This window comes from Podarcis muralis, chromosome 7 (assembly GCF_964188315.1).
Source record: "Podarcis muralis chromosome 7, rPodMur119.hap1.1, whole genome shotgun sequence".
Lineage (NCBI taxonomy): Eukaryota > Metazoa > Chordata > Lepidosauria > Squamata > Lacertidae > Podarcis > Podarcis muralis.
The window spans coordinates 71,940,523-71,967,686 of NC_135661.1; the positions used below are offsets into that span (position 1 = coordinate 71,940,523).

General features: G+C 43.5%; 1 protein-coding gene across 1 annotated transcript in view; it reads right to left on the reverse strand.

Annotated features, from left to right (window-relative positions):
- Window positions 1-27,164, reverse strand: part of KDM1A (lysine demethylase 1A) — a 39,765-nt gene that overhangs the window by 1,230 nt on the left and 11,371 nt on the right. Inside the window, exons 3-19 of the mRNA XM_028742723.2 lie at window positions 24,921-24,980; window positions 16,718-16,851; window positions 15,480-15,558; window positions 14,677-14,769; window positions 13,635-13,741; window positions 10,503-10,584; window positions 9,918-10,012; window positions 9,499-9,641; window positions 7,815-7,905; window positions 7,212-7,346; window positions 6,338-6,411; window positions 4,934-5,045; window positions 3,686-3,818; window positions 2,596-2,783; window positions 1,923-2,037; window positions 1,065-1,192; window positions 274-420 (exon numbers count right to left, since the gene is read on the reverse strand). Of these exons, the coding sequence (XP_028598556.2) occupies window positions 274-420; window positions 1,065-1,192; window positions 1,923-2,037; window positions 2,596-2,783; window positions 3,686-3,818; window positions 4,934-5,045; window positions 6,338-6,411; window positions 7,212-7,346; window positions 7,815-7,905; window positions 9,499-9,641; window positions 9,918-10,012; window positions 10,503-10,584; window positions 13,635-13,741; window positions 14,677-14,769; window positions 15,480-15,558; window positions 16,718-16,851; window positions 24,921-24,980 (1,916 nt within the window). The remainder of the gene's footprint in view (window positions 1-273; window positions 421-1,064; window positions 1,193-1,922; window positions 2,038-2,595; window positions 2,784-3,685; window positions 3,819-4,933; window positions 5,046-6,337; window positions 6,412-7,211; window positions 7,347-7,814; window positions 7,906-9,498; window positions 9,642-9,917; window positions 10,013-10,502; window positions 10,585-13,634; window positions 13,742-14,676; window positions 14,770-15,479; window positions 15,559-16,717; window positions 16,852-24,920; window positions 24,981-27,164) is intronic.

Genomic DNA, 27,164 nt, shown 5'->3' on the forward strand with positions numbered 1-27,164 from the left:
TTGCGAGGTTTTTTTGATCTTCCCTTTTGATTCCCCTCCCCCCCCCCCAAATGCCGAAGAAAAGTTAAAAGGTTGCTTTCATGAGGAGTTGTACTGATACTTGTAATTAAGAAAAAAAGCAGTTCCCTCCCATTCTAGACAAGGAAGCAAAGTGGGATGAGATTAATAATAAAAATAAATTTATAAATATAAAGAAATGTTCCAGGAAAAAAGTGTGGTACAAAGTCAAAGGTTCCTGCTGCTTCTTGGTGCTAATCTGAATGCAGTTCTCACCTGGGGAGCGCCTGGAATGGCTGGTCCCGGGGTAATTGGCTGAGCCATCAAGTCATAATCATTTCCTGAAGATCCAGCTGCTACATAGGAATAGGATCCTCTGGCCCAGGGGTCAGCCCTCCAACGAGATACTACTGTTTCCTTAGGCTGAGGACAAAGAAGGGGGGGGGAAGGTTACTCAAGTGTGTAACGTTTCGTGAAGTCCCTGATACTAGGAGGATGTGTGCAGGCACACATACTCACATTTTTTTTCCTAGGCTGAGGAAAACTGCAAGTAACAGAAAGCAACTATGCTTTCAAGGTTGGCCCATGTCTGCAGAATGGAAAGCAGGAGCATCCAGAGTGAGGGAAGGGAGTCCAAGCAGTTCTAGCTGAGGGCAGCAGGTGGTGAAAACAAAGCCTAAGGAAGTGATTCTCTTTGCAGCCAATAGCCAGCCTAAAGTACGCAATCCTAACCTACAGGGTTTAGGCTTTTTCCTCATTTTAGAAATGGCCCTTCTCTGTTGGAAGGCTTTTTCTAATCATAAATCCCTTTAAGGAAGCTGGAAAATTTGATCATGCTATAGGTGGTATCTAGAGGCTCATATTGTGCCACACACTGATAAAGGTAAGGTTGGCTAGGATCCTGAACATATGGAACTGAAGAAGTGTGCATGCACATGAAAGCTTATACCAAGAACAAACTTGGTTGGTCTCTAAGGTGCTACTGGACTAATATATATATATAAACTGCGTCAGACCAACACAACTACCTACCTGAATATGGAATTATAAAGAGCTCAACATGATACCTGAGGGACAGCACTGCTGCCAAAAATGCCCTTGAGAATTGCAAGACAGCGCCCGACAATGACATCATCACTGATGTTCTCCATTATTCCGGCTGCTTCACCTGCCACCAAGGCCAGAAGAATTGGTGCTGTGGAAAAGATTATTGGGACATCAGCAGAACGCAAGCGCTAGCCAAACAGCTTTAGTTTCATCCTGCACAGGAATGTGCTTTATTAAGGTTCTCTGGCAAACAGCCTAAATAACAAGATTTCTCACTGAGATAAAGACCCAAACAAAAACTGATGGCTTTTGTTTCTTAAGGAGACAGAGTTTATCATCTTAAGAGGGCACAGAAGGCAAAGATAGTGCCAAGTAGGAGTCATTCCTAACCACTTAGGAATTTCTTAAGTTATATATATTGCTTCTGACAATAAATGCAGTGTCTCCAACTGAGAAGTGAGAAAAGGGAGCTCACTTCAACCAAAATCACCTAGGCAAAGACTTCTCACTGCCCAGCTGAACTGCTGCCAGTGACATTGAGCAACACTGAGCGAGGTGGACTGATAGTTTTTTAGTTTCTATGGTGAGACATGCAACCAGAAGCTGGCATAGCAAGGGGGCAGGGGGCTGGATCAGATCAAATGCAGTCAGCTAACAGCAACAGGACTGGGTCAGTGGGCGCCAGGCAAGCTCAGCCCTATCCCAGAACGGGGGATTCCTGTACTTCAGGACACAATTTTGGGGGCAGAACACTGGTGTCCCCCTGAGGGCTGGCAGAGCCCCACTCCATCCAACTCCACCACCCCAGAGGTGGAACACAGTTTGGATTTCAGCCAAAGGCGCCCATGAAAATATTTACATGCTTTGGTGCCAACTACCTTTGTAAAGATTCCAAAACAGGAAAAGCTCTCCTCGGCTGGCTGTTGTGCTGCCAACGTGACCAAACAAATTTACACTGGGGTCCCAGAACACACGGTCAAAACACAGCACAACCTAAAAAGGAAGGAAACGTTAGGATTCAGGAAAGACTCTGGTCTGGTTCAGCGTTTTAAGATTTGCTGCCGCTCGTCTTTTTCACATGGATCGCAAGGGAAGGGGGGCACTTTACATTTCTCACCAGTTCCAAGCTGTGCTTTAAATAATTTCCCCTTCTTCTTTCATGTCACAGGAAATCTATGTACAGGTTTTGTGTTTTCACAAAATAAACTCAGAAAATACTTCAGACTCTGACATACACGTATGAATTAATATATATGAAAGAGACTATATGAGTAAGATACATTTGCTTCGGGAAGTGTTTCTCTGATTTCCAGCCAACGTTCATTGACACCCCCAGTACGCTATCAAGTGTAAGTGGAAAGCAAGCTAAGCTTTCCGATTCAATGCTGCTAGAACTGATTCATCTCTTCTAGGGCATGATTTTCTTCAGCTGAAATGAATTGAGGAAGAAAGCTTCCACCTATCCACAGCAGGTAAGGGTATAGCTACTGTAATTGCTCTTTGCTGCCCACCCCACCCCCCACTGCTCCACTTTTGTACATTTCAAGCTACCTTGTTAAGGTTTCCAAATCCCATTCTCTGCACAGCAGATGTCTTCCACTCCGGAAGAGGAGGAACAAACTGTACAGCAGGAGGCTGCTGCTTCAGCACTCCCAAGGGAAGGGTACAGAGAACAGCATCACACTTATAAATAAATGTCTGGCTAGTGGACCGGGTGTTGACAGCTATCACTTCACATCCTGGTAAAATGAAAAAGGAAGGGAGGGGGGAAAGAGAAGAGAATGCCATGAAAGAAAATCACTAGTATTGTTGGGTAGTTTTATAGGGGTGAAAGAATGGCTGCTCAAACATCTTAAAGTACTAATAACAATTTTTTGAATTGAATTCCTGAATATTGAATTGAATTCCTGAATATGAGGTAGATTGAGATTCTGCCGGCTCACAATCCTAGCATCATGTCTATTGGTCTTTCCAGTATACAACCTGCTTCACAATCCTCATCTCCAAGAGCCTCAAAAATCACTGCAAAATTGCTTGCTCAATGCCACCTTAGGACATTAGAGCTAACTTGGGATTCAAATCTGCCTCTCCCTTCTCCAAATCAAACTCTCCTACTGGCACTGTATTGACTTTGCACTGAAGCCACTGAATGACAGCCAGTTATAGATTTTTTTTTTTGCACATCTCCCCTTATTCCCAATTTTGGCTGTCCTCATTCCATGCAAGCTCATCCACAGTAGCCCCTATTTATCTTCACATCTTTGGACATGACTCCTCTTGCCTGAATTGTCACCCTTTCTCAGTTTCAACTGCCTCTCTTCTCCTCTATATACTCCCCCCAAACCACAATATTTGTGGTCTCATTGTGTCTTTGCCCACCACAAACTCATATTCTTGGCTCTGATTAATCTCACCCACCCTTGTCACACCCACTTTCAAGCTCTGGCTTTCCCTTTCATTGTCTACGTACGTACATCACATCCTGAGACCTTGTCAGCATTCCAATATCCTTCATCACCAAACAGTGACAGAAGGCACATGACTAGTGGGTGCAACACCATTCACTGGCTTTCCCTGGAGGTAGTGAGCAAATAGCCTTAAAATTACGGGACCATCAGAGATGACTGCAAGTTTTGCTCACCTGAGGCTGTGTAGCGAACCTGTCGAACGGCTGTGTTAAGTTTAATGTCCAATCCTTCAGCCAGAGCCACAGGCACACAGGAATAACCATTTCTCACAGTCAGATGACTGCCTGTGAACTCAAAATCATCATCCTGAAATGGAGAAGGGGAGATTCAGAAGTCCCATTAGTGAATTTGTAGGGAAATTATTTGGTCCTGGTGAATTCCCCTCACGCTGCCCATGGACGAAAAGTGGTGACAAATTCCCACGGATGGCAATGACGAAAGGCTGCTGCTTATGTGAAACAGAACATTTGGCTACTTGCAGTGAATGGGTCTCTCTGGGGGGAAACAGGGGCATTCTGAAAGGAGTGGAAATTGCCTAAACTGAGCCAGATCAGGGAGGAATATCCTAGGAAGGCGGAAGCAGCTAAGAGCATTTCTTTCCTTCCTGCCCACCCAGCGTGCTTGTCTCACCTGTGAGCGTCTACACAAGGGAACAACGTTCTTAAAAGGCATGCTAAGTAGAAATCCCTGTACCCAGATTGTATAGTCGGTTCATATAATTTATTTGGAATATCATTTGCATGATTAGGCCTGTGTGCGTTAGATTTTATTGGATATATCCCTTTTAAGAATGTTATACCATGGACATCCAGTAGTGTTGAAGGTGCACCAGATAAGTGGGGAGGAAGGTGCTCTCTCATTTCCCACCATGTGTGCATAGGGGAGCTGATCCAGGCAACATCCCGTCCAGCCCAGAGGAAACCAGAATGCTGAAGTAATAAATCCAAGTAGCATCTAATCTGCTATGGTTGGCAACGTTGCAAAAGAAACCAATAAAGTGCAGGTGGAGTTTTCAGTCTCTATTTGAGTGTGTCCTGTGTCTCAAAGCTGAATTTTAGAAACGGTGCCAGGGCTGTGTATATTCTGCAATCATACTGCTAAGCCATAGAAAGTGTGTGTGCCTGTGAGGAAAGGCTTGGAAAGAGCATATACACAGCACTTTCAGTGATCAAAGGTTGGGACTTCAGTGCTTTACATAATTATTTGCAAAATAACTTAAAAAAAAGAATTTTGCAAAATCAACATTCAGGCTCTTTGGAGGTACAGAATTTGTGTTACCCTGGAGCAGATTTGTGTTCAGGGCAGAATATACACAATCTTGGCCATGAGTTGCTCCACAATTCCATCTTTCCATACGGGTAAATCCAAACTTCTTTTGAAACACTCACTTAAATGTCAGTCTGGAGAAAACATGGAGTTACCTGGTCCCAATGTTTCAATGACAGAGTAGAGAGTGGTGTGGCGTTGGCGAATTCAAGATTTGCAAAATGCCAGTCAAGGATCTGTCTGTCCCTTGATGATAAATAAACATCACTGCAAATAAATTTGACAAAGAGAAAAACAAAACATGCTGTTAGGGGGATGCTACCAGTGCATGGTCCTGTATCAGGTGGCTTGCAAACCTCTTGCCCTTCAACACAACTGGATATACCTTGTGCTTACAGCCACATTTGAGAGGAACTCATTCACTTCTTTTTCACCTTAAGGCTGAAAAGTTACTGATCGAAGAATCATTCAGATTTTATCCAATGTTGCTGATGACGGCACCCAGTTTTTTATTAATTTTATTGCACTGCATATTAACCTATCAGCTCAGAGTGGGTCTATAAACAGGAAGAGACTGGTCTCTGCCTTGAAGGCTCATAAGAGCATAAGCCACAGGGGGGGGGGGGAAGAAGGTGAAATATGGACTCATCCAGTCCCTTGAAGAGCAGTCAAAATCCTCTCTCCCATGTACAATTCACTATTTCATACCTTTGTCCTCTTTTCGTTTTCACATCTAGTCCTATAGCTTCCACACTATCCTAGTGATAAGCCAACTGAAATTATCCCTATCCTTAAGGGTACCCTCCCCCTGACCACTTTTCCCCATTGTTCATCCTCTTAAGTTGTCAACATTTTAAGGTGCACTTATTAACCTACGCACTTGTTCACTCAATATCTATTTCTAGCTTCCAGATTTTATATCCCATGGCAGCTTGCTTCAACCGTGAAGGCTTTTTGCTTTACAATAAATTTACTGAGTTTTTCTTAAACACGGCTCTGTCGAGGACCACGTTTACTCCCCTTAAAGCCACTTTGAGGTTTTGGGTGTGTGTTTTTTTACAATCAAGTTGTGTACAAATTTTATGAAATAAATAAAACAATTGTGAAAGGTGATGCTTGAAAGGCAGTATGAATTAGAGCTCAAGTGCTGCATTTGCCTTCTGCTGCAACTGAACTAAGTGCTATGTGCACGCAGGAGAGAACTGTGCGCACTGCAAAGCTTTCTTTGATGCTTCCACCACTGCAAACCACTTTTGGTTAAAACTAACATTAGGCTGAGAAGCAAATTTCCTCTTCGACATGCGGTGGGAGCCTCCAAGAAACCACCAACTCTTCAGAATGCTACTTTCACCATGAACTTGGGGACTAGCTGTGAATACGACAAAACCCTCTGGTCTTCAGAACACCGTTCAAGAACCACTGGCTTATTCTTCATCACCTGAACTATTCCACTGCATCTCTTTGACAAGCAGAACTCAAGGAAGACGTAACTAAAAGGGGGGGGGGAGCACCTTCACTAGCATCCAGCCACTCAGATGAGTGCGTCTACATTTTTATACCTTGGAGGATTGGCTTCTAGCTCCTGAAGCTTCTCTTCCAGCTTTGCTTGTGTTTCAGCCAGCTCATCATACTCCTGATAAGTGCATAGATAAAGAGAACATTACTGAAGCGCAATGTTGAAGAAATCTCTTATTATTTAGTGTTTATAATAGTATTTACCCTCTGATAAAATATTGGGCTGGTATACAGCCATATGAATACATGGCAATATAAAAACATTAAAAACAGATCAAAATAATTATTAAAATGATTGGTGAGTCAAGAAGTTTTTAATAGCTGCATAGGTGTTGTCAGTATAAAAAAATATTTAAGAGACCTCTGAGAGTCAAAAGCAAGAGTGCTGCTGAATCTCTGCTTGAAGAGTTTTCCATAGCATGGGACTGGCAACACTAAATTGGCTGATTTCTGGTTGAAGCCAGTAAGGTCTCTGTAATTATTACGCCCGAGGAGGATAGGAGATAATCTTCCTTCTCTACTATAACTTTTAGGACTGACCAGCGGGGCTGCACAGCCCACCATTTGCAGTTTCTGGAAACATTTTTTGTTTCAACAGGCTTCTTCAGCTGGATAAAAAGAATTCTGCCTCAGTTGTTCATTTTGTATTGTTTTTAATGCTACATTCAGTTATTTTTTATGCTGTTTTTTGAAACGATGCTTAACTATCTTCTATGACATCTTTGTAACTTGCCTTGACACACACACACACAGCTTCATGAAATAAAAAATTTTATGCACCAATCCAAAAATGAGATGCAAAATTCAGTCATATGTAGCAGTGCAAACTACATGAGCTGTGATATAAAGCAGCTGGAGGACTCTTTTTCAAAAAGAAATGTATTCAGTAGGCAAAGCCATTTTCACATTGATCCTTACCTTACAGAGAGCAGTAAGATCTCTATGCTTACTCTTCACAAGGAACTCTGCAGTGATGTCTCGAGGCGGTTTTACTTCAGATGCCTCCTTGTACTGCTGGTGGAGCTCCTTTATCTTCTCTTTCAAGTTCACCATCTATAAAGGCGGGTGGGGTAGAAAGAAAAAACACTTAGCAGGAAGAGAGGGGGAAAGCCCTTTTGTACCTTTCAGGACTCTGCAGAAGAGCTTACTGAACTGTGTGTCACGACACATTAGTGTATCGGCTGCAAGGTGTACTGTAGGTTTGCTGGGCAAATGCTCCCCACACTCTGCCCAGAGCTGGAAAGGGGTTAGTTTAACCTCCGGTTTGCTAGTAAAACTGAATTACTGTGTCGCGAAATGATGCATGTCTAAAAAGCGTGTCACCAACCTGAAAAGTTTGGAAAGCTCTGTTCTACAGCAATGGCGTATCATACTCTTATATGTAGGACTGCACAGATAAATGACTCTTTCAAGCCACTGCACTGACCCCAAAATGGGTCCAAAACCTTCCTACACCAAGAAGTAAGTTGTACGTAAAGGGAACGGAGCTGTGCGTGTCTCAAGCTGGGATAAGCATCTGACCTTATTAAGAAGATCTTTAAGCTCTTCTTGAGTTTTCACTATCTTCTTCCAGTGTTCAATCTGTTCATCTTTCACATGCTTCTCTTGCAATCTACGTAGGGAAAAGAGAAAGAATGGCAGATGGCAAAACAAGAGGTAGAGTAAGGATTTCAGGCCGCAGCAGTATCTAGGGCCTAGACCAGGGATAGGGAAACATTTTTCAGCCCAAGATCCACATTCCCTTCTGCAAACCTTCTACAAGGCACATGCCTCTTGTGGGCAGGTCCAAAGGCAAAAGTGGCTTGAGCGACAAATTCAAATATTACCTTTGTATCGGGTAGTTTCTACTCTCTCTCTCTCTCTCTCTCTCTCTCTCTCTCTCTCTCACACACACACACACACACACACACACATATCCCTATCCTCCATACAAACAAGCAAGAGACATTGTCAGAGTTCAAGGATGTATTCTACCAACACAAAAACACTCAAGGAGGGTGCAAAGCAGAGCCGGTGGGGGGGGGGGGTCTGGGAAAGCCCCAAGGGCCAGAAAGAGAGACCCCCAAGAGCTGCATTTGACCCCTGGGTATGAAGTTCTCCACACATGGCTTAGGCCATATTGCAACACTTGCTAGATAGCAGTTCAAGCAGCTGCCTCAAAGTACTGTTCTGGTCATGTGTGAAACTGCCTTCCATCAGCAGCCAACTCCATCAAATTCCCAGATGAAGTGGTGGGGCATACAGAAACATTTGGCAAGCATTTCAAAAACACAAGAAACCCGTATTTAACACTCAAGGAAAGGTGTAAAGCCCACTGACTGGCAGTCTCCTCCTTGGTTCAAGGCAGAATCAAACATGAATACAAGTGGCAACCATTCTAGGTGCGTCGAATTGACATGTGAGCGCCAACGCACAGGTCCTTTTGGACCCTTAAGGCAGCAGAAGGAATGTGGGGTGTAAAGGAGTGGGGCATGCTTCTACCCACTTTGCTGACACACATGGGGGCCTGGAACAGAACCCCCACATGAAATGGTCACTGTCATTGCTTACCGTATTTTTCGCACTATAGGACGCACTTTTTCCCCCTCCAAAAATGAAGGGGAAATCTGTGTGTGTCCTATGGGGTGAATTCAGGCTTTCGCTGAAGCTTGGAGAGCGAGAGGGGTCGGTGCGCACCGACCCCACTTGCTCTCCAGGCTTCAGGAAGCTATCAGCAAGCCTGGGGACCCCTGCGGGAGTTCCCGCAAGGCTCCCTAGGCTGCGGATAGCAGCCTGCTGCCCGGAGCGCGGGGCGCGCTGAAGCAGAACGCCCCGCGCTTCGGGAAGATATCCTTTTCTCCTCTAAAAACTACGGTAGGTGTGTTTTTAAAAGCTCGGGCTTCCCCCGCGGCTGGGGGAATACAATTTTTTTTCTTTATTCCCCCCCCCCCCAAAAAATAGGTGCATCGTATGGGCCAGTGCGTCCTATAGGGCAAAAAATACGGTATATAGGGCTTCTCTGAAGGCATGCGGGCAAAAGTGAGATCTGAGAGTTAATATACTACAAACCTGAAGACATGTTCCAGCAAAATATACTTAACACACAGTGGCCAGATCCACTGAATTTAATCTAGGCTTCTTTCTTCACACAGATTAATTTCATCAGCAGCAGCAGTAACAACTGAGGACATTTTCAGAGTTATCAATAAAATGTAACCTCACTTACTGTATGACGACTTCTAAAGCCTGACCCAGGGAGACAGGCTTGTTATTAAGGACATTGAAGTCCAGCTGGTGGCTGAGATATGAAGTAGCTTCCAGCAAACGATTGAACTCTTGCTCTACCATTTCATCTTTCTCCTTTGGAACCTACAAGAAAGATCCTTGAAGTTAATCATAAGTAAAACAGGAACAAAAGCTCAAGCAGCACTTTCCAATCACACAATATATACCACCCAGCCCTTTTAAAATGTGGACAGAGCAGCTAAAGGCTTTAAGTTGTAGGAGGACGAGTTTGATTAAACAGTAAGACAATATTATCTAGTATAACACCAGCTTAGCAACAGACTTATATTTTCAAGCCAGTATGTAATTTTGCTCCAAACTATTCTCTCAAGTGAACTTTCCAAGAAACATCAAACTTACCGCTTGTCCATTGGCTTCATAGAGTGGACACTTCTGTTTTATTTTGGCCAGTTCCATATTTACTTGCTTGCTCACTACAGCCATTGGGTTTCCTCCTAAAAAAAAGAGAGAGAGAGATTGTACAGAGAAGAATATAATCGTTTCGATTCCCATTTCCAGAGGGATTGTATCTAGCAAATGGAAGGAAGTGAAACCTGGAAAACTTGCAGAAGGAACACATCTCATTCTTACAATACAGCTAGATAAAACTAATCACAAATATTGGATAGTTTACTCTGAGTCCCAGTAGTGAGATTGGGAAGAGCCCTCCTCTCCTTCTAGTTTTGCTTTCTCTCACCATTCCCTTTCGGAGAGAGAATGATCTAGGACTGATCAACTGTCTGATGAAATAAACTGAAAATCTGAATCAGGCCACAGGCCCACCAAGTAAGGCCAGATAGAAAAAAGGGAGAAAAAATATTCATGGGGAAGCTATGGAGTACTGCTATTGCTAATCATAAAAAATGGGTGCCAAGGAATGCGCAAAACTACTCAGTAATTAGCCCATAGATGCAGTTTGAATTCAGATTTGTTTTTAAGACTCACCAAGTCCTGTTACCACCATGGCTCCTAGGTCTGCAACGTAGTTTCCTTTGCGAAAAGTGGCAACTCTGCCCCCTACACGATCCTTTAAGAGAGAAAAATTCCAGGGGTTACATTTACAGGGCTTTCACTGAAACAATATGCTAATTTTAATAAACCCTTTGAAACACTAGCAGTAATGCTTTATTTTTCAAAAAGCGTTGGACAGTGAATTTTAAATAAAACTCAACCCTCTTGTAAAAGAAACCAAAAAACAGAGTAGGAAACAAGTGTGTTGAAACTGGCTAACAGGTTAGTAAATCCAAATATGTTTAAAACTAAACAGGAAGCCCCTTGAGAGGAAACAGACTGCAGCAGCTTGATGGAGAATTGTACCTGTAAAGTATTACCCTGACACCTGTCTTACTTTTCTCTTTATTACAGTATTTTTCGCTCTATAACACGCACCTGACCATAACACGCACATCATTTTTAGAGGAGGAAAACAGGGGGGGGGGGGGATTCTGAATGAAACAGTGGATGTATCATTTTTGTGCCTCATGCTGTGGCCACAGACATGTGATCTGATTGTGAATTTGCGGTGACCCAATGCAAAAATCCTGAGAAACGCTGTGGATCTGTGCTTTGTAACCACGTTTTTGCACCATTGTGGCCCCAGGCAACAGTGGGTGCGTGATTTTTTTGGTACAGGCTGTAACCATGGACATGCTATGTGATCTGATGGTGAATTTGGGGTGACCCAATGCAAAGATCCTGAGGATCCATGTGGATCCGTGCTTTGTAACCACGTTTTAAGTGGGGAGGGAAGGAAAAACACAGAAGGGACAAGGAGCACGAGAGGGGTGTGCAGAGAAGCAGCTGGCTAAGAATGCAGGAGAGGGATTTAACGGGAGGGAGGAAAGGAAGGCAAAAGTTTCCCCCCACCCAGCCACCCAAGCCAGCCCCCCCCCCCCTCCCACCTGCATGTTTTCCGGCTGCCTGCGAATCCCTAAAATGCTTCCCTGGACGCAGCAGCACCGGAGCATGGAGTGGAATTAGAAGGAAGGACGCCTGGAGGGGAGGGGCTTTCCCTGCTCTTTGTTCCGTTTGAGCAAACAGAAAACGAAACAGAAGAGGGTGGGCAGTAGGACCCTGAGGCAGAATGCAGGAAAGCAACAGCTTCCTCTCTCGCCGGATCTGAACGGATTTTTGCCTGATTTTTGCCCCTGCGCTCAGGCGAGTCAGCTCCAGGGACCACACATTTGCTCAGTAACACGCACAGACATTTCCCCTTACTTTTTAGGAGAAAAAATCTGCGTGTTATAGAGAGAAAAGTACGGTAACTATGTCCCTGCGGCCACACTCTGAACTTCTCATCAATCCCAAGCATGATCTGAAGGCGCGTACCGTATTTTTCGCTCTATAACACGCACCCGACCATAACACGCACATAGTTTTTAGAGGAGGAAAATCCGTAGGCATGCCACCCGTAGGCATTCCCTCCATAACACGCACAGACATTTCCCCTTACTTTCTAGGAGGAAAAAAGTGAGTGTTATGGTGCAAAAAATACGGTAATACAACTAAGTCTCAGTCTGGTCAGTGCATGAATAGGAAAACTATCTGGGAGCTCCATTTCAGTATTAATTAAGAGTAAATATTTATCTAACTTCAAATACACTGCCGGAAGCAGTTACAGAGTTGCCTGTATTTCAAACTATTGGTCTATCTAGTTCAGTATTGTCTACCCTAGACTGGCAATAGCACTCTGGCACGGGAAGAATTAGGTATGGTCAAGGATAAGAGGACACTGAACAAGAGGGCTCAAGGCCATGTTATTGGTTAAAATGAATGTTAATGTGGGCTGCTTCACAGTTTTTTCAGTGGCAAAGTCAAGTTCCAATGCCTAAAACCACTATTGGGAGCCACTGTCAATCCAAACTCCATGTTATACAAGCTGCACTTTTAGATATACAGAAAGTATTTTAGGTGTGTATCTTAAAAACATGAAGCAGTTATAAAAGGCCAGGGAATCAGAAGACTTTTAGGGTTTTTTTGTTACACCACTATACTCTTGGTGACAAAATCATTCTACATTTCTCATCTCTTGCCTGAATTCATTGTAATTTGTGTCTAATCAAATCCATCTCTCAGGCCCTGTAGCATCCTGTGTGGGGAAATGAAGAGGCTTGTAAACAAGAAACAGGTCTGCATAAGAACAAACAAGTTTTTCATGTGCTTATTCAAATTATTATTGTGCCTCATTCTCTTCTTCACACAGCCCCCAAAGCAGCTTGCAAAATAAAATATCAAAAAAATATAAAAATATATTACAATAAAAATGGTAAACCATCTACAGTAAAATAAAACAGGTAATAAGACTTATTAAAGTGCTACACAGCCATTTAAGAACATAAGAAGAGGCTGCTGGGTGAGGCCAATGACCCATCTGGTCCAGCATCCTGTTGCCATGGTAACCAACCAGATAGATGCCTGTGGGAAACCTGCAAGGACATGGGCACAATAGCACTCTCCCTTCCTGCTGTTTCCAGCAACTGGTATTCAGAAGCATAGTGCCTCAAATCATGGAGGCGGAGCACAGCCACCGTGGCTAGTTGCTGCTTATAGCCTTATACCCCATGGATTTGTCTAATCAAAACCATCCAAGCTGGTGGGTATTACTGTTTTACAACAGCATAGATCAGTCTGCATAGAAGGCTTTTTTCAAAAAGCCAGGTTTTTACGTAGTGATAGAAAATGATCAGCAAGGACCCCGCTAGTGTACCTGAGAGGACCACAGATTGCAAATGCCACTGCAGAGAAAGTCTGTCCTCATAACCCTTGCATCTTACACTTTTGCAAAAGACAGAACATAGATGTGCAGAAGAGGCCGTGCTCAAAGGTACATGTGACAGGGACCGAAACGCGATGTAAAGATGTTCAGGCAGTTTCCAGGGATATCTTAGCCTCCTCCTTCTCATTCAGCAGAGGTTTTCTACTGGTTTTGATGTGTGGTGCCATCATGTGAGCTGTCAGTAAGCCACAAATGATTTGTACAGGTATGTGTAGGTAAGCAGGCTCCTAGTAAAAAATACTGTAGACCAGTAACTTCTGGACTTAATTACAAGGCTGAGACATACTGCGCAAGACACTCACTCTTGCTTCTAGAAGTGTGACATCCATTCCGAAGCTCTGTAGCTGGCGAGCTGCTGCTAAGCCGGAGACCCCAGAACCAATAATGATCACCTTGCCAGTCTTCTTAGCTAAAAGAACAAATGCATGGATAAACAATGGTATGTTAGGGAACTGATTAGCCCAGGCTAGGTTCTGGGGAAATAAGCAAGGCTAGGACCAATATGAGCTATGATCACTGTTTCTGTTTCTTTCTCTTTCTCCCTCTCTGTCAGCTGGGGAAATATTTGTAGGTGACAAGATTAAGAAATTTGCTTAACACTGCATGCTAGCACTAGGAGGGAAAGCAAACCAAGCCTTTCTGAACAAACCCCTGAACTAAGTTTTCAGATGCATCAGAAAATATTAGCAAATCAGCAACCCAGAAAGAACTCTTGGATCAAACCTGGAACCCTGACAGAAAAGTAATTGTTCCAAAGGGTCAGAATTTCATAAATAGTGACCCTCTGAACTTGACGGGCATACAGCACCACAAGGCCAGGCACTCAGATCTACAGAAGGACACAGTAGCCAGATGATGCAGCTCCAATCCCTCCCCTCTCTTGCTTTCAGTGACTATTTTGCAGGAGAAAAGAAAGGATGAGGCTCCTTCCACGGGACTGCTTTGAACCATTTTGATTCGATAGTTAACTGCCTTGAATTTCTCTAGTGAAAGAAAGGGAAGATGTAAACACAACAAATGAGTGGGCAATATATTAGGGATGAGAACTAGCAGCTGAAGGGTTCAGTCTAGTCTCAAAACTGTCTTCAAACAGCTTCAGAGGAAGGGCTGCAACATAGGAGGCAAACAGACATGCTGGGCTGCGGAAAGAGCACTGGGCTTCAAACTGAATTTATATATGGCATAAACCACAAAGGTGAGTCTGCACTCCAGACAGCGATGTATGACAGATCAAGCCTGAAAATGAACAATTAACCATCCCACCCACTGCCAAATCTTTATTGTAATGATGAAGCAAATGACACGTTCTGATTCAAAGAACAAGTGTTGACTTGAACTCCTTACTTGGCAGGGGCTTCACTCTTTTGTAGATGCCAAAATTGATCAAGCCATGGCGTTCCAGATAGCTGTGGACTCTGTGAACTAGTACAGTATCACCTACAAAATAGAAAAGTCCCTTAATATACAAACTGCTGAAGAGCAGGCCTACAATGCTGCTAGTTTCACTATAGTGGGGGGAAAGCTTATTCTGAAATACCATGCTTTAGTTTGAATTCATATCCTTAGATATCTCCCTGCAGTAATAGCTCGCATATTGATCTACTGGATGGGGAAGTCATGGGCTCTGAATGGCATGTACATAAACAAGGCATTTTCAGAGCGAATTTCCCCAAGGCACACACAAATTGGGAAACTCCTTTCCTAGAAATAACCTCAAGCAAAATATGTTTTTAATAGTCACAAGAGGCTTTTTCTGCTCAGCACCTGAAGAAGAGACTTGACTGTACAAATGTCTATTTGTAACAGCAGTTTGGATTTACAGTTGTACCTTGGAAGTCAAACGGAATCAGTTCTGAAAGTCCGTTCGACTTCCAAAACGTTTGAAAACGTTGGAAGCTCCTGCAGCCAACTGGAAGCCCCGGAAGCCCCGTCAGACGTTCGGCTTCCAAAAATAGTTTGCAAACCGGAACAGTCACTTCCAAGTTTGCGGCGTTCAGGAGTCTAAACGTTCAAGAACTAAGCTGTTCGAAAACCAAGGCACGACTGTACATGAAAAAGATTATTGTTATTATTTTCTTTATCCAGCTTTACTAGTCAAGTATCCCAAGGAGCTTACAATTATGCGCAAGGTAAGAATGGCAACTTACTATTATAGGGTGTTTCCAACTGTTGTAGTGTTGCTTCAAACGTCAACTGAATCTTTGGGTTATCCAACCAAAGCTGCAACTATTTGAATCACACAAACATACAAAACTGTTGTAAATTCTGTAACTGAGCTAGTAATTACCAGAAAGCTTTGAGGGGGAAAACCCTTCATATATATGCTTTGTGGCCACTTAAGAATTCTAATGTGCAGTGATTATGCTGCCTATGGGTAACTTTCTTAATCATGGGTAGGCAAACTAAGGCCCGGGCACTGGATCCAGCCTAATTGCCTTCTAAATCCGGCCAGCGGACGTCCGGGAATCAGCATGTTTTTACATGAGTAGAATGTGCCCTTTTATTTGAAATGCATCTCCAGGTTATTTGTGGGGCATAGGAATTCGTTCATTTTAAAATATATATATATAGTCCAGCCCCCCACAAGGTCTGAGGGACAGTGGACCGGCCCCCTGCTGAAAAAGTGTGCTGACCCCTGTTCTTAATGAAGTGAAATGACTGGCATGCTTCCCCAGTGACGTGCAGAAAAGAGTATGGCTAATGAAACAGAAGTTAATTGGGCTGCATAGTTCATCTGAGTAGTCAAGCCCTAAAATGCAAATGCCATGGAAGGCTACAAATTCTGTTCTTAATAAAATGAATGTTTGTCAGGATGTGCCACAAGAATCAGTATTTGGACAGCTGGGTTTGGAGCAGAATGGGCTTCTTTAAAGAATCTGAAATATTTTCAACATTTTAATTCCTGCAGTGTCATAACTCGTCTCCATGTCTACCAGCTTCCTTTATCCAGACCTCCTGAGACTGGTTGGTTGTTGTTGTTAAGAAGCTGGTGCATCTGAATATTTGGCCCTGAGGACTGTGTGTGGCTTCCTCACTCTGGAGTCTTAGTCTGTGTAAACGCTATGCGTTTAAAGCACATTAAAACAAAAACAAAGAAACTTCTTTCCCTCAAAGAATTTTGGGCACTGTGGTTTAACCCTCCCCAAATTACCATTCACAGTAACCCTTAACAAACTACAGTGCCCCAAATTCTTTGAGGGAAAGATTGTGCTTTGAAGATATAGTGCATACACAACCTTTTCTGTGAATCACCCTGAGACCTCCTGGTATAGGGCGGTATATAAATTCAATTAACAACAACAACAACAACAACCATCTAAAACTAAAGACCCCAGTACCAAAGACCACTGAGAATATTCCATCAAACTTTTAGCAATCAACATACCGTCCGATTTCGGATGTAAAGGAAGACCTTCTGAGTCTGCTGTGGCCCACTGATGATATCCGGAAAACAAGCAGCTTCTTGTGATGTCATCCGATCATGTGGAAGTCTGCTCTGGAAAGCTGCACCTTCCACACCTACAATGAAAGAACCCACATGTGACAAGTACTGCCGAAACACCTGGGAAGCCAGGATGCTGCAACCCAGGAGACACTTTCATCCCTGCCTAAGAGGTGCAAGTGTGTCACCTCAAACTGTGTCTGCCTGCAAAATATTTGGACCTCCTTACTTTTAAAAACTTAGTTCTTTGATATATTAACGCAAGACACAACTTAACAGGCTAGCACTCAAATGTGTATGAACACATTCACGGTGTCATAGTGCAGTTAGGCAGATCAACCAATGGCAAAGTTCTTGATTTATATACTGTAAAGTGCAGAATGCAATAATTGCCCATTTAAAAGTCAGCCACTGTGGACAACTGTGGAACAGGGTGCGGTGGGGGGTATTGGGCAAGCATTCATACAGCCAGCCTAACAGCAGGCAACTACCAAAGTGCTTTGTACAGAAAGCAGAGCACTTCTGCTGTCAATAGTGGATAGGAGAAGTTATCTTCATTGTGTGAGTGCACAGCTGCCTCTCAGGAACAGCAAGGACACAGATGAACAAAGGAATCAGGTCAGGCATGACCAGGTATGGGATGGCAGGAGGCAAGGAGCACAAAAGGACATGGAGTGTGGGGCAGTTCGGTCAACAGCAGCAACCCACTGAGACCAGGAGGCAATCACAGACCTCAGGAGAGGCTAAGTTGTCTGGTACATCTGTAGGAATAGGGGGAAGACAGAATGGAGGAAGTAAAAAAAGGGGTCAGACTCCAGGATCAGGAAGACTGAGGAAGGAAGGCTATCACGTCAAGGTGCATCTTAATGGTTAACCTAGAAACCCAAGCGATTTGCAAGAAGCATCAATTCAACAATCTAATCAAGAATGCCAAAATGTATTTGTTACACAGGATTACTTAGAGGGGGGATTCTAGTTTACATTAGCAAGGTTATTTTCGTCACAACACCACCCAAGTCCCTCAAACAGGTTTTTGACTATTAATCTGAGGGCAACACTGCAACACTAATTCCATACCCAGGCATTTCACTTTTACACCATTGCATTTTACAGGCATTTTGGATTGGAATGAAAGGAGGCAATGAAACTCATCTTCAATAAAATCTAGGAATGCAATCCTTCATTGATTAATCTATAAGATTAACCAATTAAATTTTTTTTCAATACATGCAATGGGCATCTGTAACTGGGCAATCGTTTAAAAACAAAAAACCGACAACTATGGATTGTAGCCAACAAAGTTCTACTCAGAGTAGACCCAATGAAATTAATGTCCCTAACTAACTCATGTTCATTAATTTCAGTGGGATTATTCTAATTTAGCTGACAACCACCGAAAGTATACTTTTTCTATTAAAAATATTAATTTATCATAGAATCAGAGTTGGAAGAGACCCTGAGGATCATCTAGTCCAACCCTCTGTGAAACAGGAATCTCAAGTAAAGCATCTGTGACAGATGGTCATCCAACATCTGTTTAATCATATGCAAATGTTCACAAATATTAATTTGATTTACTTACAATTTTTATCATTTTTTTCTAAATATCAGGACACAGCCCTACCAAATCCCACCTTTTATGGGGAACTCTTAAGTAAATTTACCCACATGTAAGTCACAGAAAGTTCAATGGGGCTCACCCACAGATAAGTGGGTTTAGGACTGAGTTCTTAATGTCTCTATGGCAGAAGCCCTTCTCTTCTACAACAACTTGTACTGAGTGCACAAAATTTCTCATTTCCAATTTCACAATGTCAAAAACAGTTAAGCTCTCGTTGACATTTCCAGATATTAGTAAGGCCAAGAAGCTGATTGATTGAAATAAAGACTGAAGTAAAAACAACTGCAGGTTTATATTGAAATGTTTTTTGTTTTTAATGTCACCTACCAAAAAGTGGGTGGGCTAAAACTCTGCAACAACTTCATGTGCAATTAACAGACGGCTTCTCTGAATTCATAAAATGCCCTAAAAATAACACTCATTCCTATTGCAAGAATGAGCATTATTTAGGTATTAAGTTCTTCAGAAATAAAAACAGCTAAAGTGCTAAAAGGTCACAAAATACAGATCTAGTCATTGGTTCTACACTGATGCTTCAACACAGACCTGAGTGCATAAGATTAAAATCCTACAAATAATTTACATGACTGCTCAAATGTTCATTGAGGCAGTTGAATGTAGATCATTATCCACTGTAATCAATAGGAATATAACTGAAAGCAAACTCCTATGCATGCTTATTCAGAAGTAAGGTCCACTGAATCCAAGTAAGGTTCATTGTATTCCCTATTAAGTATTTCTAGGAATTCAGGCTGAATATGCAAACTTATAATGACAGCCTAAGTATTTGCACTACACTGAAAATGGAAAAACTTGGCATCTTAACAATATTAGGGACACAGTATGGACTTACAAGTTGTAATGTGATGAGTGAAATAAATTGCTTTTCTAATACATATTATGCCATTAAAGCTAAATTTAACTTGTGCAAGTTTCTTAAAAACAAAATAGCTTTAACTTAAATTTCAGTAGCTAAGTTACTGAATTCTGCCCAAATACTCTGTGCCTTTATACAATGAGTGATCTGGACAATAAGCAACACCTGCAGGACTAAGAACAAGCCTTGTGTAAAGGTTACTGGCTAATATCTGTGTAGAACAATCCCAAGAGATGATGGCAGACATGTAGTGACAAATGCACTGATAAATGTCTCCTGGAAGCGCAATAACAACAGCTCTAAATGATGAGTTAGGGATAAACAGACCACGCTCTTCAGACTGACACAAGACAACTGAAAACGCATTTCAGTTTGGCACTGCTGAAAACACATTCAGAGGACAAACTAAACCTGGGAGAAAATGAGTCAACTAAGGAAGAAATTGGGGACGCAGGTGGCGCTGTGGGTTAAAGCCTCAGCACCTAGGACTTGCCGATCGAAAGGTCGGCGGTTCGAATCCCTGCGGCGGGGTGCGCTCCTGTCGTTCGGTCCCAGCGCCTGCCAACCTAGCAGTTCGAAAGCACCTTCGGGTGCAAGTAGATAAATAGGGACCGCTTACTAGCGGGAAGGTAAACGGTGTTCCGTGTGCTGCGCTGGCTCGCCAGATGCAGCTTGTCACGCTGGCCACGTGACCCGGAAGTGTCTGCGGACAGCACTGGCTCCCGGCCTATAGAGTGAGATGAGCGCACAACCCTAGAGTCTGGCAAGACTGGCCTGTACGGGCAGGGGTACCTTTACCTTTAAGGAAGAAATGTGACTGAAGTGACGGGTGTTATACCCCACTGGTTAACCTAATCTTCTGTGGGGAACAACAGAATGGAAATCTAAAACAATAGGACTCAGTTAGCTCAATTGGTTAGATAAAGTATGGCAGCCCTCCCTACCTTTCAGATAACTGGATACAGATATTATAAATATTCTTAGCAAGATCTCCCCCAATGGTAGGAATGTGCCTGCAAATATGGCCATAATGTTGGGTTGTAGTTGTGGCTGGGTAAGCAAACTTTCCTTTTCCTGCTCGCCACAAGCTTTGCTTCACCTTCCTTTCCCTTGGTAACTGTTTCTCCCAGGGGTACCTTTTCTTCTTGCAAGTTTTCTGTACCTTTTAAAGCTTGCTTCAGGTAACTACATTCCAACCTTGTACCTTCAAACATATATCCACACTGAAGCATTGACTTCATAGTAGTCACCAGTCCCTTCCTTGCCACCCTGACAGCCCCCAATCCCAGTTGTCTTCTGCCTGTGCTGTATAGACTTGGTCAAGGAACAGGGTCTTATCTCATTTCCTGCACAGTTTGCCCTCAAAGCTTCTGCTTTCTGGAAAACCACAACACGGAGGGGAGGGGAACTCCCTTCCTCCTCATTTTCTCTCAAATATGCTGAAAAATCAGGAAAGAACTTTGCAGTGGGCATCCTGAGGATGGAGCAATTGCCTTTGCCAACTAAATCTACAGAGCACATTTGGAATTTTGAGGAAGTGCCAAGGGCACCAGTCAGAAAATGGCTTCAGTAGGGCATGGCATAGTACAAAATTGTGGTGGTGGTAGCATAACACAAAATGGCTGCCACATCTAAAAGAACAGAATAAAGACAGGACAACACAATGGTACCGGCATGCCCCACATCGATGGGGAAATGAAACGTACACCAGCTTTACAGAGAGAAGCACTTTGTACTTCTCCTCTGTTCAGAATGAAACAGAAGTGGGTGACTAACACTGCCATCCAAGAAATGGGAGCATGTTTATGAGGTCAAGCTAGTGCCAAGAGGAACACCGTCTCCCGTGCATTGTGGATTTTTGAGGGGATATTTATTTAGACCCTTCGTAGGTGCCAGAGGAGGGCATGCAGGCACATTGGCAACCGCCTGCTGTAGCCACATAAGACACCGGCAGTTTTGTCATGAAGGGTGGTTAACACATTCACTACATAAATATTCATAACACGGCAAGCTCCCAAGAGCACATTTGTATTTTAAAAATATATAAATCCAGCCAGGAGATTTGAGAAGCTGCAGTCTACTAGTTACCCAAATTAAACAGAAAAGAGTTGTGCTAGATCTTCCCATCTAAGTCCAGCATCGTGTTCTCCTCGATGAAAATCAGTCTCTTTCAGCTGCAAGAGCATTATGGTTACATATTTTGGAAAGGTATTTGTTACAATGCAATGTTCAATTATTTGCTGCCACAGAGTGCAATTGCTGAAATTTGGTTTTTGCCACATAATTCAGTATCTTGAGATGTTTCAATTTTATTTTAAGTAATCAGATCTCTAGGCCTTATACCTGCAGTTAAGCTTAAAATTGTATGACAGAAACACACAAAATAAGGAAGCGTACAAACTTGCAGGTTATTTAAGCATGGGTGCTTTAGCACAGAGCAGCTGTCAACACACAGTTCAGTGTAACAACAAAGAACTAGTTTCTAAGTCCCTATGTTAGAGACACATCTGCTTTATCTTGCTCAGGAACTCATTGTACACTGAGGAAGTGACTTGTAAATCAAGTCAAAAGTGTGTAGAATATAATCAGCAGCACAGTGCACATTTTAATATAGATCAATACAGTGGTACCCCGCAAGACGAACGCCTCGCAAGACGGAAAACCCGCTAGACGAAAGGGTTTTCCGTTTTGGAGGCGCTTCGCAAAACGAATTTCCCTATGGGCTTGCTTCGCAAGACGAAAGCCCATAGGGAAATCTCCGGGACAGCGGGGAAGCGCAGCGCGTCTTCCCCACTGTCCTCGGACCTCCTCCCGCCGCCCGGCTTCGGAACGATACTCCGAAGCCGGGCGGCGGGGCGGGAACGCCTCCTCCCGCCGCCCGGCTTCGGAACGATGCTCCGAAGCCGGGCGGCGGGGCGGGAACGCCTCCTCCCGCCGCCCGGCTTTGGAACGAAGCTCCGATGCCGGGCGGCGGGGCGGGAACGCCTCCTCCCGCCGCCCGGCTTTGGAACGAAGCTCCGATGCCGGGCGGCGGGGCGGGAACGCCTCCTCCCGCCGCCCGGCATTGGAACGAAGCTCCGAAGCCGGGCGGCGGGGCGGGAACGCCTTCTCCCGCCGCCCAGCTTCGGATGGCTTTCCTGAAGACTTGGGGTGGGAGGAGGGTTTTCCTTCCCACCACCAACATTCAGAATGCTGTTCTGAATGTTGGCGGTGGGGAGGAAAAACCCTCCTCCCACGCAAGCCCCGGGAACAGAGGGAAAGCGCTGCGCGCCTTCCCCTCTGTTCCCGTACCTGTCCTGAAGGCTTGCGGTGGGGAGAAAAGCCCTTCTCCGCACCGCCAGCCTGGCAAGCGGTTTCCCTAGGAACGCATTAATTGATTTTCAATGCATTCCTATGGGAAACCGTGCTTCGCAAGACGAAAAACTCGCAAGAAGAAAAAACTTGCGGAACAAATTAATTTCGTCTTGCGAGGCACCACTGTATGATGAACAGCTTTCAGATTTCACTTAAGAAAGTCTTCCTGGTGTGGAGCCAGCTAAATAAATCCTGATACAGGTGAAACTATTTTCAAATGTTTTGTTTGGAATAGCAATTCATAAAGCAAGCTCCTCTATGTCAATGTGCGCAGTTATGCCAAAGACAAAAATATACCCTAGCAGCATTCAACCAAAATGCAAGTACTGTATATGAAAAAGAAAATGCTAGCAGGGTCCCATGGGTCTGAAGTAGAACCAGGGCACCTTTTCTGCCTGAGGGCAACACTCCATGTGTGATCTTCTGCGGGCTACACACAAGTGGCTGGGTATGGCCGAAGTGTAGGTGTGGCTAGATGCACAATACTCTCCATCCAGGAAAGCAAAAGGTATTATCACAGACCAAACATACATTCCAGCCAGGTAAAATCAGTGGAGGGCGTAGAGCAGTGAGGGCTGTGGTCTGGGCAGAAACCCAAGGGCGTGGAGATCACCATTTGGCTGGCCCTTGAGCTTGAGTTTTTCCATCTCTGGCTGGTTCCTAAAGTTTGAGGGTAGGAATTAGTCACACCAATCTCTGGCAATGACAGAAATCCACTTCTAATGCATGACTTGGAAATGATACCATCATGTGGCCTGAATCAAGGTGCATATCTGGCTTATGTGTGTTAACTCCTGCCTTCCAAAAGATTGCCCAGAAAACAAAACAAACGTACTGACACAGTTCCATTTTTGAAGTCTGACGCTTAGCGGTCGGCCAGGCAAGCACTGAATAGCAGCCTGCCCGGGAAACCCAAATATGTTGGATCTCCCTCCTCTATGAAAGAAAAGCAGGATACAATTTAACAAGCAAATGACCCACTTACCCCAAATTCAGAAAAAATGATTTAGGGCAGTCTCCACTTAAGGACTCAAAATAATCGCACATACAAATATAACACCTTGTTGAGACATGAAAGGAAAAAAAACCCGTTGAAATATTTGTACACAAACCTTAAATCTTTAAAGCTTCATCAAACTGCATCAGAAATGCAGCCAAGCATTTCCCCTGCCCACTCTTTCAAAAGACAACACTGCAGACCTTTCAAGCAGTACTTAAAATGCTTACAATACATTTCAAAGTAAGAACTGTCTGACTTCTGACATGTCTACCATGGAGATTTCAGGCTGAATTTCTAATCATTTACATCTTGCTCTCTTGCTCCACCACTCACACAAATCAGTGAAGCTGAAGAAGTCATATATCTAAAACATGCACTGGTTTGCAAATGAATTGAAGAAAAAATTGAAAACTATGCACCCCTAAATCTACCGTATCTAGAAACCACATCTTATCGGCACTGGTTTTACAATTTCAAATGTACCTAGAGCCAACTCCATAGATTTTGTTTCATGAACCAAAAAGAGCTTTCAAAATTGTGGTTTCTTAGACATAAATTCTAGTCCATGTGCATCAACTGGAACTGTCTGAGGTGTTCTTAAAGAAACCACACTAAAACAGTCTGCATACCCTGAGCTTATTATATCACTTACAATACAATCCTATGCACAGAATCATAGAATCGTAAAGTTGAAAGGGACCCAAGGGTCATCTGGTCCAACCCCTGCAATGCAGGAATCTCAGCTAAAGCATCCATGACAGATGGCCATCCAACCTCTGCTTGAAAACCTCCAAGGAAGGAGAGTCCACATGCCTTCCAGAACTATCCACTTGAAGTCCTCCTGCATGTTTACTGAGAATTAAGTCTCACAAAGTTCATGGGGCTTTCCTCCCTAATTCTATGTAAACATACAGCAACTAACTAGAAAAAAGATATTCCTTTCAATATCATTCCTTGGAATCCCACTCAGAGTCACACTGTGCAAAAAGTCCTACAGCTCCGAAAGGAGGGAGTCTAACTCCCCCTTCAACTTGTAAAGTGACTCTGTTTTCTCTACCAAACACAGGGAAGGGGTTAGGGTTAGGGTCCAATGAATTTCAGAGTTCTTTTCATTTCCCATCATGTTCTCCAGCTGCAATAGAAATCCCTCCTTTTCAGTGGGCAAATGATTTCTCCTCCACCTCATGCTAAAACCTGAGCACCCCCCCCCCACACACACATGCACTTGCAAGCATCAATCCCTGATTTTGGGGGCTCTTGCTACAAAGTGGCAAGCATCAAACGCCACCCTCACCTGATGCTTGGCAGTCTCCATACCCTCCAGAACTGTCGTCTTGAAGTCCTCCTGCTTGCCCTGTGGAAGGAAAGAGGAGATCTCAGGGACCTTGCTCCACAAGTTCAAGTCATTTGGGGACATGAAGGCCTGATAGCTGGCGATTCAGGTTTAGTAGTTCACCAACTAGTGAGGGGACATTTCCTGAGAATTCCATCTTCTGGAATGTGGGTCAAGGGCATCACACTCTGCAATCTTCTAACGCTTCATCCTTGTGGTTGGAACCCTTTGTCAGACTCCTGCGGGGCGTGAGCAATAGATATACACCGTATTGGCAGGGCACCTGGCTGTTAAAAATTTATGAAACAATTTTTTAAACAGATTAGTACAAAATAAAGATAATACTTCCTGTGACCAGTAGGAGGAATATGTAGATGGACAGTCTAGCCAAGGGTTTGAAACACCAAGGATCTGTTACGGCTTAGCCAAGTCTTGCTTGGAAACATGAACCAATCTGATGCTACCTTACTTCTCTTCCATAAGCTACAAACATATTAAGGCTAGAAACTCACTGACTCTATATGCAGGCTACAACTACACAAATACTAAATAACATTTATGCTGACTGTGCTAGCATTCACCCATAAACGTACTGTTGTCACATATAAAGAACTGAACTACAGGATTTAGAACTTTCAAGAGATCCTAAGAAAGAAGCATGAAAAACATGTCCCTGAAATAAGTCTTTAAATTATCTCTCCCCTACATTATGGGAATGAGCATGCCCAATAAGCCCACCACACAACCAGGCACACAACCAGGATGAGTTGTTTTAAAGTGACAGCAGTTTGTCACTGTGGGTCATAAAGGCAAACTGTAATTACCGTAGTTTCAACTACCATTTATTTAAACAAGCCAGGGTGAGAAGCCATGGTTTGATCCGTGCTTGTTTCAATAAATCATAGTGAAGGCAATAAGAAGCTACAGTTCTTTTAAACCGGAATTGAATGCTTCAAATCTCCTTAGCCGTGCCTGCGAGGAGGAATGGGAGATGGGATAACTTGAGTTGAAGCAGGATCATTCCTGTAATATCAAACTATAGTTTAGTGTTATATGTATGTATACCACTAAACTATATATATATAGAGAGAGTGGTGCCTCGCAAGACGAAATTAATTCGTTCCACGAGTTTTGTCGTCTTGCGATTTTTTTCATCTTGCGAAGCACGGTGTCAGAAAAGTTTTGGAAAAGCTTCAAAAATCACCAAAGTCTTAAAAAACCTCAAAAAAGGCTACCACACCACGTGCTATGAGTTGCTCCTCGAAGTCAAGTTGCAACTGTATTAACGGTGTTAAGAAAAAGGAAACAAACTTGCAAGACGTTTCCTTCTTGCGAATCAAGCCCATAGGGAAAATCGTCTTGCGAAGCAGCTCAAAAAACAAAAAAACCTTTCGTCTTGCGAGTTTTCCGTCTTGCGAGGCATTCGTCTTGCGAGGTACCACTGTGTGTGTGTGTGTATGGTGTGTGTGTGTGTGTGTGTGTGTGTGTGTGTACACGTGTACACACACACCAGGCCTGAGCTTCATTCTACTGCTTCTAACTATGTAATTCATCTCTAAAAGGAAAAGGATTGGGAATACACTTCTGCTACACATTGCTAGGCTGCGCCTACATCAACATGCCTCCAAAACAGTACCTTGTGGGAAGCTCCAATTCTCTGAACGAGTATGATTAATAAAGGTCTCCTACATGCAAAATAACCTTTCAGGGTGCACTCAATGGGTGCTAACAGGGGAGCATATTTGATCCATATACTAACATATCAGTAAGCAGCTCACCATACCATTCTGGCCTACTCTGAACACAGTAAAACTTCAAAGGATTTGGTAATCAGACCCAGTAGGAGCCATATCATGGCTATCTATTCTCAATGAACTACTATCCCCATCTTTTCTGTTTCATATGGTGAAAAGGGCACTTTGAACAGTGGTGACATCTTTTGGCTGGCTTACTATTACTGTGTTTGTACTGAACCCTCCTTTCCTCAACTCAGAGAAAAGAAGGGTTTGAGCAGCCCTAGTGCTGCCTCCTCCAAAAGCACAAGGGGGAAAGAGAAAAAAACACTTCTTTTATTTGTGCTGACTGGGGGTGGGGGAAGAGAAAGGAGAGGTTTCCATCTTGCAAGCTGTGGTTTTGCAGAAAACACCAGCAGAACATCGTCTGTGTTGCTACCACCTCTATAAGCTCAATAGGAAGCAAGAGAAA